This window comes from Saccopteryx leptura, chromosome 1, assembly GCF_036850995.1.
Source record: "Saccopteryx leptura isolate mSacLep1 chromosome 1, mSacLep1_pri_phased_curated, whole genome shotgun sequence".
NCBI classification, from domain to species: domain Eukaryota; kingdom Metazoa; phylum Chordata; class Mammalia; order Chiroptera; family Emballonuridae; genus Saccopteryx; species Saccopteryx leptura.
In genome coordinates this window covers 165,409,262-165,424,782 of record NC_089503.1, presented here as the reverse complement: position 1 = coordinate 165,424,782, position 15,521 = coordinate 165,409,262, and the positions used below count along the sequence as shown (strand labels likewise).

At 40.2% G+C, this 15,521-nt stretch overlaps 1 protein-coding gene across 6 annotated transcripts in view; it reads right to left on the bottom strand.

Annotated features, from left to right (window-relative positions):
* The window catches only part of KCNT2 (potassium sodium-activated channel subfamily T member 2), a 194,926-nt gene extending 182,280 nt beyond the window's left edge, over positions 1-12,646 (bottom strand). For 2 of the 6 annotated variants that reach the window (XM_066379900.1, XM_066379901.1), the window contains exon 1: positions 12,127-12,645. In XM_066379900.1, the coding sequence (XP_066235997.1) occupies positions 12,127-12,221 (95 nt within the window). In that variant the 5' untranslated portion in view covers positions 12,222-12,645. Of the gene's footprint in view, positions 1-12,126 lie in introns of all 6 variants that reach the window. The other 4 variants (XM_066379897.1, XM_066379899.1, XM_066379898.1 and 1 more) reach the window with 3 other exon arrangements.
* Between the last annotated feature and the right edge of the window lie 2,875 nt (positions 12,647-15,521).

Here is a 15,521-nt window from a genome sequence, read left to right as displayed (position 1 = left end):
GGTTGAATGAGGCTGGAGTTAGTCAAAGAAAATTATAGGGGGCGGGGTACACAGAACAACTTGGAACAATGAACCATGCTAGCAAATGCTGTTGTCATTTAAATAAGAAATAAAATCCTACCTAAATAGACTACACGGTGACCAAGAACTAATTAGAAAAGCAAGCTGAAAAAAAATAATACAAAACTACTGTAAAGTTTTGAAATGAAGATTTTGGGAAAATTATGGTGATATTAGTGCTGGTGGGTAAGTTGAAAAGATGTCCTTGTTTGAGGCTATTTATCTCACACGGATTACTTAGGAATTAGAATATGCACTTAACAAATATCTCTATGTATAGCATAACATGTATGGCCCATTAATCATCCAATAGAGGATGCTTACAAAGTCTTAATAGAATGTTAAGTTGTATATTGACTTTCGGCATTTGTGGGAAAAGACAGTAAATGAATTAACCCATTATCTGAGGTGAAAATCCCCATAGTTTGTTCATTCAAAAGACAGCATCTCAGCCTCTGTTGACTATATTCAGACCTCACCTTAACAACAAAGACTCTATTTCTAAACTCCTTCTCAATTATTGATCAAAGTCACCTACACAAAAAAAATGTTTGAGGAAGATTACAGGAAAGAATCATAATCCATCCATAACCTCAGATGTTCCTCTTTCTGATCAAGATATCTCTGAAATACATTTTGTATGTCCTGTGGATTCTGCAAGAAGTGAATCATTCTTTCCAGTTTCATCAGCCACTAGAGCAGTGAGCACACTGCAAAAGCCTTAGGAAACTTGCTCTTCTTTATGATTAGAGCGTGGGAGAACGCACCAGACACTAACGGGAGACCCACAGGAGCAATGTCCTATCAAACGGAATACCTAGGAAAGCTGGGTTTTTCCTGAATGATGAGCCTCATTCTTATCTTCGCATCTGAGCTCTGGCTAACTTTGTGGTCCATCTCCGGTCACTCTAGACGCCCTCACAGAGTTCATAGTGTGCGCTACCAACTCTACATCTCATCTGGTCTCCCTCTTAGCATCTGGTACTTTCTCTTTATTTTATCTATTACATGCATTCATGTGAACTACTGCAGATCTTCTTGGAATGGGTGAAACATGGTATAACAGGTAGGGCTAAGTGTTAACCCTCAGTTGAGTTATTCACATCACCACATTTCAACCTCGTAACATCTCTCTGCAAGCGAGTTTTCCATTAGCACTGGCGCAGTGGTTGAGGAAAGGAATTTCATACAGGTACAAACACCTTAGGGAGTAGAAATATACATAAAAATCTTCAAAGTTTTACTGAGAAACATGAGGGGGAAAGAAACAGCCACATAAAAATGAAGATAATTGTTGTGAATTAACTCAAGTAGCAAAGAGTTAGTGGAGATGGATGACCTTGGCCAAAACTTCCAAAGTGGGTTTCTAAGACTCTTGGTAAATTAATTATATGATCTTATGTAATCTTTTATTCATATATGCTCTGCTTTAGATAGATAGATAATAGATGGATAGATAGATAGATAGATAGATAGATAGATAGATAGATAGATAGATAGATAGATCTCTGCTTTAATTTTTACTAATTTTCAATTTCAAATCACTTGCTCCAGACTGTCAAAATAATAATGCTATAAATCTAAAGGAAAAACATTATTTTCTCCCTCTAAAATATTACTGACTTCAAAAGGTCCCCAACTCTCCTTTTTGAATTAGTTGTTGTAATCCTGGGCTGGAGGGAGGCAGAAGCCATGTGATTTTCCTACCTAAAAGCTTCCACACTAGTTTGCCTTTTGTTCCTTCTGTTACTGACTAGCATCCAATCCCATTTGTTTATATTTTAAACACAGTTGGTAGGGACAATAATTAGATCCTAGCTCTACCTATTCTAATCATGTAACTTGGAAAAATTACATATTTCTGTAACTCAAGTCATTTGTCTGTAAAAGGGGAGAAAACAACAGAATTCCTCAGAGCTGGTGCACAGATCAGACAATGCACACAACATGCCTAGAACAATATATTAAGCTCTTGGTGAATGTTCACTGTCTTTACGAGCGCTATATTCAATAGCACCATCCACATTCACCTTATGTGGCGTATGTTTAGTAGTGATAGGTAAGACAGCCAATGTCCTCATCACAGGATGTGACAGTGACTAAAGTCATTGCCTCCTGACTGTTATTTGCAGGGATTCCTGACTACTCAAATTCCTGGGAGATCATAGGGGATTTCCAAATTTTGACAGATCTGAGACAGTGGGTCATCCATTATTAAACCACACATCTGGTCTCACTGTTGTCTCCAGGTGGTTTTGTAACATGTGGACCATCTATAAGTTTTCCCACAGGGAGTTAGATGAGGTTGAAATGCAGTAATCTGCTCTTACGCCTGTTTAGCGATTTACAAGATCGGCCCAGTGTGCCCTGGTAATAACACTTCATCATTATAATTCTGGGCAAAGTCCAGTGCTGGGAAGCCAAAGAAAAAGGAGCTTTTTTTCACATTCACTGTTTGCTGGCATTGTGTACAATGTCCATATCTTACAGATGTTTACGTTCTGTGAAAATTGGAATACAACTCTGAGTTGAAGGAACGCATACACAGAGGAAAACGGTGCTCTCCTGAAAGCCGTGCAAAATTGCTGGAGCGAGGAAAGGACTACAGCACAGCTCCCAAGACAGGGCCAGTTAAGACTCTAAACACAGAAGGGGTCAAAGCTTTGGGCACCTTGCTGCCAGCTACTGTCCCCTAAAGACAAGCAAAGCTAGACAGTCTGGATGTTTTACTGTTTTCCTGAAATGCTTCTATTTTATCACAAAAAAAGATATAGATAAATATGACTGATCCAAGGCAGCATTGTGGAGAAGAATCTTACTGTCCTCGCTCTTGCTTTTTTGTGGTTCCTCTTCTCCCCCAACCCAAGGCACTTCACCCCATTCTTTCCAGACAACTTTCTAGCTTCTAACCTCTTCACTTCCCAACTCCAAACCCATCTCCACTTCCAGCCGAGGAGACACATAAATCTCATAGCACGGATGCACTGCATTAGTTGACATGCATGATCTATTATCCCAAGTACATGCAGTGGTTCCTCTTTCGCTTGAAATTGTACTTACATCTTAGATTCTATTCAAGAGCTTGTTCTAGCTATGTCTAGTTATGGAGGAATCAAGGTCGAAAATCTCTAATCCACTCTTCCACACCCAGATAATCAAATATAAAGGGTCAAATGACACTGTCACGATGTTCTCTTGCCTACACAAAGCCTGAGATTTTATTTATCTACTGCATGTACACAGCCACTCTTCTGTAGGAGAGAGAAGCAATCAAACATCACAGTGGCTCAGGGTCATCCAAAACCCAGATGCTGAGTCAAATTATGAGGCCAAATGTCCAGGAACAAAGCTTTAAATTGGAAGATGCTCAGTAGGTGGTTGCCTACCAGACACACAAGACAACACTATCTCCTAAGGCACCGTAGCTTTTGTGTAACTAAGAAACCAATAGTGACATAACATATAATATTAGAAAAGCTGCAAATATTAATGATTGCCTTTTAGGCAATGGAAAACTAATAATGAGGTTTGACTGAGAAAGTTAAACACATGATTATAAGACGTGGCAAGTTTCTTGGTTTCTCTGTCTAATGAGACTGAAGTCCAATAATCATGATTTATAAATACATATTAAGGATAAATAGGCACTATGGATAGCATCAAAGGTTGCATCGATTGACAATATTCTATATTTTATTTAATTGCAAGAGTAAAATTGATCTCCATGATCAGTCTTTTTCATTTCCTTTTTTATCAAATTTGGTCATTTGCTTATGATTTTACAAACCTTATATACCACTACCCCTTGTACCAGAAAAGAGCTTCTGGCCCTGCTTACCATATGTACTCTGCCTGGGCAGCACTCACCCTGTGATAAAGACCTCCAAGTCCTGACCTTCACTTGTATTCTATGTTGAACAACTCCCATAACCAAGGATGAATTCATATTGAGAATGAGATTTTGTTAGTACTCCGAATGTAGCCATTCTTCTCACTCTGTTCTTCAGGTGATTTCTCTTCAGCTGCAACTTGGTTACTGTCTGATAATTAAGATCCTTAAGAAAAGAATATTTTGCCCTGGCTGGATAGCTCAGTTGGTTAGAACATCATCCCAAAGCACAGAGGTTGCCAGTTCAATCCCCAGTCAGGGCACATATAAGAGAAGATCAATGTCCCTATCTCTCTCTCACTCTCCCTTCCTCTCTTGTTAAAATCAATAAAAAAATGTTTTAAAAAAGTAGGAAAGAATATTTTTTTATGGCCCATAACAAAGTAAACTTTGTCAAGGATTGACAAAGACTAAAAGTAATCATCTTTCTGGACCATAATCTGTTGTTTTGCTTAGTTTTATAGAGAAATTTTTAATTGATAATTTAAATCTCAGAAAAAGAATTGGTTAATACATATCTTGATCAAAAGTATATATTAAATATAGCACAGAAGAGGCCAAAACAATTTAATTTCAACCTACAAATATAGAAAGCAACTGGGTAAATTTCACTGTCAAAATATTTTCTTTTTGCTTCATTTACTAAAGGTAACTTAGATAGCATTGATAATACATAAATATAGTAATAAAAACTGATGAACCATCCATAATGATAAAATGGATTTATGAACATATAAAACATTTCATAAACAAGGACATGATTTGCAAAAGTAAATAAAAATGCTGCACTCACTATTAACAGCAGCAAAAGAAAAAAACCTTGGCCTAGCTACAGGTACATGTTACAATAAATGTAGAATTAGTCTCATATTTTTGTACCATTAATGAAGACTACACTATGACCAATTAGCCTTCACTTGTGTTATGATTCACACTACCTTTCAAATCTCTTTTTGTAGAAGTTGAGTTATATTAGTAAGAGAGAATAAAAAAGAAGGATGTTAATTTTGACGAAACAAATTAGATGAAATCATTTTCCTGGGCAGCCTTCTGGAAGTATGTTTTTATACCTATCCTCAAGACTACTTGAAGCTACAATGAAAAAAAACTGTTTAGTAGAAAGTTTAATCTAAAAATGTCACATACCTTGTGTGGAAAATGAAATGACTACATTCCAAACTCCCTTATTCAAGACTTATTATATGTATAAGTACTTTGAAAAGTTAAGTGTAATATTCACAGAACAGGTGTTACTAATACATAACCATATTCAGAAAGTGAATATGTAAGAGTGATTAAATGGAATCAAACTTTAAAAACAAAGTGGCCCTGGCCGGTTGGCTCAGTGGTAGAGCATCAGCCTGGCGTGCAGGAGTCCCAGGTTTGATTCCCAGCCAGGGCACACAGGAGAAGCGCCCATCTGCTTCTTCACCCCTCCCCCTCTCCTTCCTCTCTGTCTCTCTCTTCCCCTCCCACAGCCGAGGCTCCATTGGAGCAAAAGTTGGCCCGGGCGCTGAGGATGGCTCCATGGCCTCTGCCTCGGGCACTAGAATGGCTCTGGTTGCAACAGAGCAATGCCCCAGATGGGCAGAGCATCGCCCCCTAGTGGGCATGCCGGGTGGATCCTGGTCGGGCACATGTGGGAGTCTGACTGCCTCCCAGTTTCCGACTTCAGAAAAATACAAAAAAAAAAAAAAAAAACCTAAGTAATTTGGAAAGCTATACTTTATTTTTATTTCTAAGAGCTGGTAAAAAGGAAGGAATCAAATAATTTTATGTAAAATATTAAAATTTGAATTCTTGATAATCATGAAATAATAATTATTAAACAATGTACTTTTCTATTTGATGTATTATATATGTCATTTTTTTGTATCATTACCTCCTTCAATAGTAGGGAAATGTTTGTTGCCATATTTTGGGAGATTTTTTTTAGTATAATAGTGCTAAGAAACACAGCTTGTCTGGACTCTCTCTAACAATAAATGCTTAAATTTTTTTATACATATTGCACATTTATGGTTGATCCCACTGTATATTTAAACAGTGAAAATAACACTTCATTCCTCACTGACCTAAACTTAAAAACTTAGTATAAGAACTTGACATGCAATAGCTACTTTTCAAAATAGTATGTAATTTATTAAGGGTGATAAAATTTGTAAATTATAGAAATGTGCCATCTGCCCATTCAAAATCTATTCCCCCAATTTAATGCTCCCAATTTAATTTATATAAACTAATACATCTGACTTGTACAATGTCCAAAAACTATCTAAACATGTCCCCTATATTATAAATACCCCTTACACCATTAATTGATTGAAGTGTACCCATTGTTCAAATATTTTTTTGTTTTCAATTGCTACAATGCATTAGGTGACTTTCTTGCATTGCTTTCTATAAAATATGAAAGACACAGAATTTTAAAATTAATAGAGTTGAAATGACTGAACAGATATTTGAAAACTAGAAGGCTGTGAATTAAATAAATGGCCTACTTCAGCACACCCACAACTGAGAACTGTCCATTAACAGTCCCTTATCCACAGCAGTGAGAATTTATCCACATCCCGGGCATTGGATTCCCAATTTTAAAATGACAAAGTCATGATGAAGGATGGGAAAGGCCTGTTCTAGCTATCCGAAGGCATTTAAAACCTGACAATCACCAATCTTCAACTTTGGGAGGATATGCATCAGTGTTCTTGTCTTAAAGATTCAGAAAACCGTTGCACTTCAGGCAAATGGAGCTCAGCCTCATTGGATGTTAACACAGCAAGTCCTTCATATCACAGAGTGACTTCCAGATAAAACCAGTTCAGTTTAGTCTCTTAGTCATGTCAGTTCCAATCACAGGGTAACTTTGAAGAGACTAAGTATTCTAAATGATATATTCAAGATATATCAACTACTTTGCTCCATCATTCATATACAGTCAAGCAAACACTCATTATTCTATTAACAAATAGTGTATGAGCTTCTGAACAGTCTTAAAATGGAAACTTTGCAAGGCCATTATAAGCTAAACAAGACTGTCAACATTCTGGGGAGAGATTCACCTTTCATTATACATGTGAACACCTCCTGAGCAAGCACTGTTCTGTAATCTTTCTTATATTCTCCCCGAAACCTAACTCAATAATAAGGCCCAGAGATGTAGCGTGCATTCAAATATTAGCTAAAGGGATAAATGACCATTAAAGAAACATCATAAGAACCACTTGAATTAGATTTGTGTGTTTTATTCAGGATGCCAAAGAAATAAACGTGCATCATCTATACAACAGACATCCCTAAAACATAAGCATCATTGACATTAAGCAATTCTAAAACTAATGTCATTCATGTGCTAAATTACCGATGTCTAACTCTATGTCTTTGTCCTACTCAGAATCAGATATCAGGTTGCAAGTGTAGGCGAGGTAATTGCGTCAGGGTGGCCCTGATATATATGTTACCCATAGATAACACAGATCTATTATATGTACATTATATATATAGTTATGCCCACTTAACAAAGGATATCCATTCTGAGGGATGCATTGCTAGGTGATTCTGTCATTCAGAATCACCAACATAGCGTGCATTTACACAAACCTAGATGGTGTAACCTACTGCACACCTACGCTGTATAATAAAGCATACTGCCCTTGGGCTCCCAGCCTGTACAAACAACACAACATTAAATCAAGAGTAAGAGAAACTGATGCCCTCTGGAGGTGTGGTACACACAGGATATACATGGCACGGACTGTTTTACAGCAAAACATTTTTGTTTAAGTAGAAAAGAGAACACTCTAAAATAACAATAAAGAATATGGTGTGGTAAATACACAAGTCAGTAACATAATTGCCTATTAACATTATCAAGGACTGTGGCCCATACTTAGTTGAAGGTGTGGTACTTCTGTGTGACTGACAGTACAGCGGGTTTGCTTACACCAGAGTCACCGCTAGCATGGAAGTCATGCATTCTACGGGGACATTCTGAATGCTACAGTGTTACTAGATGATAGGAATTTTCAGCTCCATTATCATCTTATGGGACCACTGTAGTAGACATGGTCCATCATTGACCAAAAACATTATTATTCAACACATGACTGTACACATATTCCATGTGCACTCTGTGTGTGTTTCCCTTCCAAAAGGTGATACAATGTAAATTCAAGTAAACTATCTTTCCAAGACTAGTTCACAAAGAATCCTTGGCGTGGAGCACACACTTCCTGGATCCTGGTCTGCCCACCAATGGTATCTCTCTAACACATCATCTAATGCCTCACTCACCTTCACTGGCCAGTCAACCATACCCTCACTGAGACTGACTCAGAATTCCTAAAGTGAAGAGCTAGGTAGGAAGGATCCGCTTCCCCATCATTACTCCCCCCATCGTGTGTAGATTGTGGCTCTAGCTAGAGATGCATGCCACCTTGGTTCAGATTCTCCCAGAAGCAGACATTGAGAGGACTGGAATGTAATTTTATTGGGGAAATGACCCAGAAAAATAACAGTAAGGGAATGGTGGAAGGGAAGCAGATCAAGCTTGCAATGCCAAGCCCGCTACCACTGCAAGCCACTGGGGTTCAGTTCTACTGGGCATGGTGCAGAACATGCTTCAGATTGATGCTGACCAAGGAGCTAGGAAGCTGAGGTGTTACCTCTCAAATTCCTGCTTATTCAACGCCACTTCTGACTTGCTGTCCACAAGGAGCTCTGTGTTCCCAAGGCCAGAGGAAGAAAAAACAAAAAGACCTCAGGCAGAAGGTATTCCTAAAAATCAGCCTAAACAATATAGACAAAACACTTAAAGGAACCTATTGGTAGACACTGTCTACCTGTGACTCCATGACGCTGGAGGAATCGAGGCCATGAAGACAGCGAAATAGAACCAGCTGGCTTCTCTGACTTCGTTGCAAAGAAGAATTGATGGCCATATTATAGACCAGGCCATATTTTTACACCTACCGCCCACTTTTGTATCTCTGTTAGTAGTAAAATTTTCTAACTACCCACCAGTTCCACAGTAATGGTGATTTATAAAGTAGGGAAGTAACTTTATAAAATTTATAAAGCAGAGTTACAGCAAGTTAAAGCATATAATAATAATTACTTACCAAGTACAATATATACTTTATGTCAGATTGTTGCTAAGTTTGGCAGAATAAATCTTTATAAAACAACTTAGTATAGTTAAATCTATTTTTTTATTTATCCTTTGGTTGCTCCGCTACTGCCCACCATGAAAGCTGGAAGGCCCACTAGTGGATGGTAGGGACCGGGTTGACTACCACTATTATAGACCAAAGAAATGACTTTACTGACTGCATATTAATTTTGGGTTCTAAAGAAAAAGAAAAAAGTACTGCAAACTGCAACAACTCAGAAGAAGGGAATTAACATTGAATGAGCACCTAAACCATTGTTGATGCTATCAAATTATTCTTATGAATTCTACCATTAAATGGAAAGAACTTAGGAGCTTGTTGAGGAATTTGAGTGGCAAATAACTGAGCCCAAGTGTCATCTTTGTATTTCTAAGATATGTTGCAAAGAGAAAGACTTCATTATCTCAGAAACTTAGTCCTTAAAATAATTACCTACTATTTAGAGTGGTGAGGATTGATTGAGATAATGAATAGCATTGGTTAACATATATAATATATATAACATAACACACGATGTGTTTGTATGTGTGTATATATAAACATATAGCATGCTTAACTCATTGCATTAGCCAGTACTTAGTGCCAACTAAGTGTCAGTCTTGTACCTTACAGAGCTCAGATTACTGAATCTCATAATGGCTGAATGACTTGCCCAAAGTCATGCAGCTAATGAAGGAATAAACAAAGGATGAAGCCTGGCTCCCTACTAATCAAAAGATCTGTCTTCAAAGAGGGACAACAAATGGAACCAAAACTAAATGCTAAAGTTTTCATGAAGCCACAGAATTAGCCAGACCTTTAAGAATGAACAACTTTTAAAATGTTTTGTATCTCAGGCCCTGGCCGGTTGGCTCAGTGGTAGAGAGTCGGCCTGGTGTGCAGAAGTCCCGGGTTTGATTCCCGGCCAGGGCACACAGAAGAAGCGCCCATCTGCTTCTCCACTCCTCCCCCTCTCCTTCCTCTCTGTCTCTCTCTTCCCCTCCTGCAGCTGAGGCTCCATTTGGAGCAAAGATGGCCCGGGTGCTGGGGATGGCTCCTTGGCCTCTGCCCCAGGCGCTAGAGTGGCTCTGGTCGCAATAGAGCGACACCCTGGAGGGGCAGAGCATCGCCCCCTGGTGGGCGTGCCGGGTGGATCCTGGTCGGGCGCATGCGGGAGTCTGTCTGACTGTCTCTCCCCGTATCCAGCTTCAGAAAAAATACAAAAATAAAAAATAAATAAATAAATAAAAATAAATAAATAAATAAAATGTTTTGTATCTCATATTAATAGGGAACCGGGGCCATTTTTAAAAATAAAGCTGGGTTAGCATCAACTTCATCATAATAGGTGTTATAAATAAAGGTCTAAAATTCTTTCAAAATAGCCACAACTCCTCTATGTAGGATTCATTCAACTAACCAAAATTCCTAGCTCCTGACATATATCTGCAGCATCCTTAGAAAACTGGGAGCAACCACATAAACAATTAATATCTTGGACATTGATGTTAAAAAGCAAACAATGCTACCACCACCAAGTCCAAAATATATCCTCTGTATGTTTTCAGCCCACCTTGCACTTTCTACACAGAAGAGAGGATTTCTGTTCTAAATGATGGAGAGTGAGGTCCTGAAGCAACAAATACAGATTCAATCACTAGGAATGCTGCTGCACTTGAGAAGCCATTAACCTAAGCTAATACAATTCATCTCAGTGTCAGCTGGCATTGCAATTCTGTTGAAATGTTCCATTCTTTAACTTCTTCATTCAACTAGAGCACCTTATTGATAAATTGGTATCCATTTCTTTAATTCTCAACCAATAGATATGTTTTTCTTCCTAAAAGGAGATTGAATTGAATCTTATCCTCCCCTGCAAAACATCCACATCTCTTATAATCACTAATATAAGATCAAGCAAAAAGTTGGTCCTTGATGCACAAGATTACTAAATCCCCCACGTGTCAGAACAGGAGTTGATTTGGGGACTGTGATGATGGGACAAAGAAGGAAGGGACCGCCCAGGGGTAAATGGAGAGATTTCTGAATCAGACCAATAACGAATCTTTTATGTAATTAAGATACAACATCAACAGTGAAGGCAACTTCAAGGAAACATTTCAATTAAAATGAGAGCCTCATTAGCATATTATTTCAAAACAAGGAAATGCAGCATGTGCTACATAAAATGATTATTCCAGATAATACTAAATTCAACAAAATGTAAAATCTGCTTTTTAGAGAATGAAACCAAGCTAGCAGAAGAAATTGCAGAAGTATAATCAGACAACGCAGTCGAGGCTATAGAAAAATCACATGAGCTATACTTTGCTAATAAGAAATATTCCAGTTTCAAAACTTGTCTTAATTTTGTGACATATATACTATTTAGGTTAAAATTACATTAATTATGAAAAGATCGGCTCATTCTATACAAATGTCATTATTACTATTATTAATAGTCACAGTTGCCTGGCCGAAGCCCATCTCTTCAGTGGCAAAGGTTGTCATTTTTACTAACTACCTGTTACACATGCAAACCAAGTGTCTTCCTGCAGCTCCCAGTGTGTGCAGGGCATAAAACACCCAGTAGCAGGTGGTCACCTGATCAAGACAGCTCTTATGGGTACAGGAAATTAACTTTCTACTCTGCCTTTTCAGTCAACTTGAAGGGTCAACGTTTTCGAAATTGATTACCAACACCTCAGGGAAAAAGAGGAAAACTGGCACTGACATCGCGTGCCGTTTAGGTGTTCCGTGCCTCTGACACGAGCCTCATACACACCCTCGGAAAACACATAGAACACAATAAGCATCAAATGAATGCAATGAATCCGTTGCAGGGACAGGAAAGTGGAAAGGGAGGGATCTCCCTGCCTGTAACAATGTCTCCATGGAGTCAAAATGGAGAGACAGACCAGAGTCCCTTTTACTCGCCCCCCCCACTTCCCCTGGCTCCCACCCCCCACTGAGTTCCCCACCTGTGTTTTCGCAGTATAGGGAACGACCCTGCACCGCGCCACTCACCTGTCGTCATGCTGCCATCCTTGGTCCCCAAGCAGCAAATCCCGAAACCTGTACCTGGGAGGCAGAGGGGGCACTTCGCTCTCCAAATCAACCATCCTTCCTCCAAGAGTGGGCAGACAGACAAATGGAGGAGAGGCGGGAGACAGAAAGGGGATGTGGCGGAGCAGAGGGAGGGGACGACTGACTGGGAGAAGGGCCGCAGGGGACAAGGGGCCTGGAGGGGGAGGGTGCGCTGGGAGGCAGCCCCCCCGGAAGCCCAGGCTGCAGGGGGCCCGCTGCTCTCTCCCGACTGTGATGGGGGATGATGCAAACTCAGCCCAGGAGCAAAAGTCTGGCTCTGACCAGAATCTCGCTGCCAAGGAACCGCCCCCGGGCTCGGCACCGCCTCTGGTCCCCAGGACTCGGGGGAGGCGGGAATGCAAAAGTAACTTCACCGGGGAAAACAGAATACACCGGGTGCCCGGAAAGAGGGGACGCGGTGGGAGTGCGTGCAGTGTTATGCCTGAGCGCTTCCCGGCAAGGCAGCAGGTGCCCCCAGCTGTGCTGGGACACCGGGCCTGGGTCCCCGAGGCCGCCCCCTGTGCTGTCCTTGCACTGGCCTTCCCAGCGGCGCTGGAGGCCCAGCCAATGAGACGCCCCCTCATTTGCATAACAGTGACGGCATGGAGGTGCCTTGGGGACGACCAATGGGGGCGTGCTTAATTAGTGGATTCCGGGGCTCCAGACCCTGCCCTGGGCCGGGGACAGGGGATGCTCGCACTGTCCAGAGGTGTTCCTGGCCACCTCAGCTCTGCACGCCTTCAGCTGGGTGGGCGGTCTGCAAAATGCACGTTCCTGCAGAGGGAATCCCCGCTCCGGCCCCAGGAAAGTCCCTTTTTATTTATTTTTTCTCACCATCTGCAAGAAAGGAAGGTGTTTCCCTGATCCTGGAAAAGAAGGAAGGGACTGTTTAGGTCACTGAAGAGAAACATTTGGAGGATGGCTGGAAAAGCTCACTACATTTGGAGGATGGCTGGAAAAGCTCACTGAAACATCGAGGACCATAGACTGGTCAATTAGCGTGGCTATTACTCGGGGTGCTGCGGGCTTGCAGGTGCATGGCCCCAGCCCTTGGGATGTTCGCTCCCATGGTCCATACAGTCAGAGGGGGGCGTGAACCCGGGAGTCCACAACTGGTTTTTCAGTATCAAGAGTATGCTTACCCAGAATCTGGCTTATATACACACAAGCCCTAGTTCCATTTGTACCAAGAAGTGACTTGATCAGGGTCTATGCAGATACTGAATACATTTCATTTACCATCGCTCCTGCCCTTAGGAATCCCCTCGTGTGTTTGGAGGAGCCTGCTGATCAAGGAAGTGATCCAATATGGGCCTCAGTAATCAAATAACAGACGAAGAGATTTGGAAATGCCTGAGATACACTTCCTCATGGAGGGAATCAAGGAAGACAATGAACATGAACAAAGCCTCTCAGTTGGCTTGCTCCCCACTTAGGGAAGAAAGCAGTGGCAAGCTTACTAGTATGAGTAGAGGCAGCATGCTTTGAAAACACAATTGGTTTATCCAGAAGACACTGATGAATTTCAGATGACCAACTCGTAGTGAAGTCATGCAGAGTGTGTGTGTGTGTGTGTGTGTGTGTGTGTGTGTGTGTGTGTGTGTGTGTGTTTAGGGGGGGTTATACAGAACATTGAAACTATAAGATGAAATCGCCAAAAAGTAGCTGTTAGTTAAAATGAGAACTTAAACCTGAAGCATCACGGTGAAAATAGAATAGTCACCCCCTACATTATCTTCAAATCCTACCTGCTCCTCCAGACCCATTCAAATGGCATGCCCTCTGGCAGATTTTCTGGTTTGTCCAAGCTAGTTATGATGCCTTCTACCTTTCAACACTTCGCAGCCCCTCATGAGTATTTATTTTCTCATAGTGCATGCTATAGACTCTGGCTAGAAGTATGATTAACTGCATTTTTCTGACCTCTTACCCACTCCCTGTGGCTTATTTTTCTAACACAGTACCTTCAAAATAACAAAATCACAACCAATGTTTGCTGAGGCATTAAAAGCTTTTACACCTAAAAATTAACATATTTACTGTATTTTTTGTGTGTATGACAGAGACAGAGAGAGGGACAGATAGGAAGGGAGATGAGAAGCATCAATTCTTTGTTGCGGCACCTTAGTTGTTCATTGCTTTATCATATGTGCCTTGGTCGGGGGGCTACCGCAGAGTGAGTGACCCCTTGCTCAAGCCAGTGACCTTGGGGTCAAGTTGGTGAGCTGTGCTCAGACCAGATGAGCCCACGCTCAAGCCGGCAACCTCAAGGTTTTGAACCTGGGTCTTCTGCGTCCCAGTCTAATGCTCTATTCACTACATCACCGCCTGGTCAGGCTAGAAGTTAATATTTTTTTCACATTTACTATAGCTCCAGTTATGTGTTTGTTTTATGTTTCTTTTCTATGAAAATTTGGAATCTCTTTGCTGAATGAGGGGATTCTATTACTACATTGTAAGTCTAGTAGAGTAGGAAAAGGGGAAGACAGAAAATCAGATTGATATTGTGAACCTTACCATGGGTTCTTAAGATAGCTCTATGAGGGTTACTTTTGAAATGTTCCGGGTAAATACTATTTTTTTTATTATCTGCTTCTATATGTTTGACATACATCTGAAATATATATGTATCAGCAACAGATCTGGAAGTAAGACACTAAAAATAATAAGACATAGGTGTTGAGTGTTAGACGCTAATATGCTGAAGGTTAGAGGGTAAGGCTATGTCACATTTTACTTAGGAAAAAAAGCAATGTACCCTTATTTTTTCACTTTTGTGGCAATCTTAATTATTTGGCTTCCAAGATAACAATTGTAAAAAAAAAAAAAAAATTAAGAAATAAGTAAAAGCCTGCTCAGCAAATAGGACACAAATGGTAGAGTATTGACTATGCCAAGCCAAGTGCGTTTAAGGTGAGCCAAACCCATCAATGTTACACTGACTTTGTGTGCCTTAAAACTGTTGTCCACATGGAAAATTGTATCCTACCAAATTTGTAAAATATTGAAAGAATAGTGCAACATCAGAAATACTATCCTGCCATTGTTAAAATCTAGCACTCTTTGGACACTGAAACAAATTTATAATTGGAAGGTCCTTTTGCTCACCTTTATGTATTTTTCCATTTTTCTGGAGGCAGACTTTTTAATTTTTGTCATTTTCAGGTCTCCCACCTGTCTTTCTACACAAGACTTTTATGCTTTTTTTTGTCTGTGTTGTATCATATCATGTAACCTCCTGCTGTTACAAAGTATTTTCCTCTTTCGCTCTCTTTATCTCCGTTTCCTTTTTTCACTGTGCTCTTTTAATCTCCTATTTCATAGACTCTTTTTCT